The sequence below is a fragment of the Sitophilus oryzae genome, unplaced genomic scaffold (assembly GCF_002938485.1).
Source record: "Sitophilus oryzae breed Bouriz unplaced genomic scaffold, Soryzae_2.0 scaffold_1216_pilon_pilon, whole genome shotgun sequence".
In the NCBI taxonomy this organism is placed as follows: domain Eukaryota; kingdom Metazoa; phylum Arthropoda; class Insecta; order Coleoptera; family Curculionidae; genus Sitophilus; species Sitophilus oryzae.
The window spans coordinates 50053-53690 of NW_022145856.1; the positions used below are offsets into that span (position 1 = coordinate 50053).

Genomic DNA, 3638 nt, shown 5'->3' on the forward strand with positions numbered 1-3638 from the left:
CCTTTTTTTACTATCCTCTTTAACGTCTTGATTTTTTTCATCTGGCTTAACCTTCACATCAACATTTTCATCGTTGTCGATAAGTTCTTCGCATCCACTTATGTTTAAAACGCTGTCTTCCACGTCGCTTTCTGGTTTAGTCCAAGGCACTCCTAATTCATCTGGTTCGAATGTTATTAACGTACAAAATCCATCTGTGGATGATGCAATAAGCAACAATCCGTCTTGGGACCATGTCAGATCTGTTAATCTCGTGTAGTGTATATCTTGGAACCTAGCAAAGGGTATGCTTTGTTGAGTATCGTATAGGAATATGTCGTGGTCGGTGCCAACAGCAAAGATCATGCGATATGGCAATTTGGTGTATGGGTCGGCAGCTTCTTCGTGCAACTCATATAAAACTGGACAGCATCTTACTACAGTGCTACTCTGACCACCCAAAGGCAATATGGCAACAGGGCTGTAAGTAATAAAAATTAGTGATTGATGTGAAAAAAAGTTTTATATAAATGGTTTATAAACAACGTATGTCATAAATATATTTTGTTGTATACAGGGTGTCCCAAAAAACTAATGAAATAGTTGTAAAGTTTGGGGTATTGATAAAATTAAATTTACTCCAGCTTTTATCCACTTTTTAGATATATTGTTTTTAACCAAAGTTTCAGGAAATGAGAAATAGCATGGCAACACCGCATTGTACTTCAAAAAAGATAGTGTACTACAGTATGTCCCCAGATTGTCTTAACAAGAGGAAAAACTTTTTTATTATTGACATTTTGAGAAAAATACATTCTTCATAAAAAGTTTTGCTCGTTCTCAAATGGTTAATCCCTGTTAAACTTTTCCAAATATCCATACCGTTTTGTATATATAACTATTATAACCCTTTTTGTAACATTGAACAAAAATAATTCTGTGCTTCTTTAACATCATAATAGCAGAAAATATGATGTTAATTAATATTCTTTCTATCAATAGAAAGAACATGAAATTATATTACCATAGAAACGCTGTTTGATTTTTAGGACTTCAACAAACATCAACCACATTTTCATGTTTTTTTTTAATTTTTTCTAAAACGGTTTGCAAATTTAGAGAAGAATGGTATAAAAACAATTTGAGAACAAGCAGAATTTTTTATTTTATTTTATTTTTTTATTTTTAGTTTAATTTAAAAATTAAAATAAAAATATATTTTAATTTTTTTTGTTCATTTTTATTTTAATTTTTTTATTTTTAACATTTTTTATGGATTAACCATTTGAGAACAAGCAGAAATTTTTATTTTAATTTTTTTTTATTTTTATTTTTATTTTAATTTTTTTTGTTCATTTTATTTTTAGTTTATTTTTTTTATTTTAATTTTTTTTTCATTTTTATTTTAATTATTTTTATTATTATTTTATTTTTTTTTTATTTTTATTTAATTTTTTTTATTTTTATTTTAATTTTTTTATACTTTTATAAAATGCATAAAAGTTCCTATTTCTTATTTTTTCTCCAATCTATTTTGTAAAATGTAGAAGCAATATTAGCACACTTTTTTAAAACATTCTCATAGATATAATGAGCAATTAAAATACTTTTTTATCACTAAAATTATAATTTTTTTTTAATAAAATACTGTAATTTATTGATTACTGGATTTTAAATGTGAAAATTTCTAATTGGAAAATTTAACATTGAGCTTGTTCAGCACACTGGGTCTTTATTATTCTTATTTAAATTTAATTAGAACATTAAAAAAAATACTTACGAAGACAAGTCACTTAAAATAAAGATCAGAGTAGCATTTATAACTTTTTTACAGTCATCTACTTCAATATGTCCTGAAGGCACAATCAACAATGATCCATCTGGAGTGAACTGTAACCTTCTAAAGAACGACTTAAAGGTGTCATCATGAAAATATTTCACTTCTTTGTCTTTTAAGGAGTGGTTGTCTGGAACTAATTTACAATAATTAAATTACAATGGTTAATTTGTTAAGGGTGTTTTTGATATTTTTTTAAAGCAGTCAAATAAACCAAATGGGTGAAGACTAGAATTAAGAAGGTAATTTTACATATTTTACAGCCATTTTGCATAGTACTGTTTATAAAATATTTATGTATTACATAAACTTACGTAAATTTAATTTTCCTTTGCAGATCCTTGCTTTGACTTGCTTTCCCAATGAATCAAATATTCTACATACTCTATCAGTACTAAGAGTAGCTATAATTTGATTTTTTGGATCCCATGCAACACCCTAATATATGAAACATTATTATATTCTTTTATTTTTGGATGCTGTCTGTAGTAATAATAGGTATATTAAACAGGTAATTTACTTACTTGCACAAAACCTTTATGATCGGACAATATATGATCTAGTTTTCCTTTATTTATATCCCAAATAATGGCAGTATTATCCACACTACCAGAAATTAATTTAGACTCATCAATAGACCAGCTGAGATCATAAACATCTTCCTTGTGTCCTCTTAATACTTTATTTACTATCCATATTTCTTTATCTCCTGTGTCACCTACATAAAATACGATGAATATCAAGTAAATTACAATTCAAACATAAGAATTAAATACCTTCTAACAGAGGAATATTATCAACCTTTAACTGCCAAATAATTATATTTGCATCATCATCTCCAGAAGCCAAGTAGTGACCAGAATGTGACCATCGGACGCAGTTTACAGCTCTTTGATGTCTCGTGAGATCTGATATAACTTCTTGATTTACAGCTCCTGTTTCTGTAATATTTAGTTGCCATATCTAAAAAAAAATCGCTAAGTATTTATTTTACTCTTGTTGATTTATTAAACCGAGATACATTATGAATGTGAATTAGTTACATAATATAAAGAACAAAGAAGTAATTCTAATATCTAAAAAAATTGCTGAAAATTTAATAAATTTAACTTACAAGAACATGACAATCGCCACCGCCGGATGCTAACCTATAAAAACTCTTATTTTCTGGATAAATATCTACACTAAGGACTGGTTCTCTGTTATGCCACGATATTTCTGGTATTGTACATTTCATTTTCAAAAATACCGATAATAAACTTAATATATAACACGAAAAGAACAAGTAACTTTTATGTTTTATTTTTCTAAAGTTTTGCCGCCAAACTATTGACGTCTGTCAAATATGTGAAAACAAAAATTTGAATTTTCATTGGTTAAAATCTGTGGTTAAAATGGCAAACCAGAGTGATAAAAAATTTAAATCTACCTCAAAAATTATTATGCAACTAATAAAACACCTAAAAGTATAAGAAAAATAAAGGTTTTATAAAACTCCTTCGTATTTAACTTTTAATTTTAGTGGCAGTGGAAAAATTAAGATATTAGGAGGGTTGTTCTACATAATTTAAGTATAAAAAAATCGCAATACACGCAAGACTTTGTATAATAATTCCGTTTAATAGAAAAATTAAAAAGTTATTAGTATATTTATAACAAAGGTGATGTTACAGTTTTAGTGGACAATAAAAAGTTCGCGTCATAAATATTTAAATTACCAATTGTGATTAATATAGGTATAATTAATAATTACACTTAAAAACAAGTTTAATGATTCTTGAAGTATTTTTGTTTCTCTACTGGGTCAGGTATAATCTAAAAA

General features: G+C 26.9%; 1 protein-coding gene across 1 annotated transcript; it reads right to left on the minus strand.

Moving 5' to 3' along the window:
* Positions 1 to 6: 6 nt before the first annotated feature.
* Positions 7 to 3165, minus strand: LOC115891955 (chromatin assembly factor 1 subunit B; the record flags this gene model as incomplete). Its single annotated transcript, XM_030912568.1, has 6 exons — positions 2931 to 3165; positions 2593 to 2779; positions 2341 to 2534; positions 2131 to 2254; positions 1760 to 1952; positions 7 to 460 (listed from the first exon to the last, which is right to left on the minus strand). Coding segments are annotated over exons 1-6 (1275 nt in total), but the record flags the coding sequence as incomplete, so codon positions are not given.
* Between the last annotated feature and the right edge of the window lie 473 nt (positions 3166 to 3638).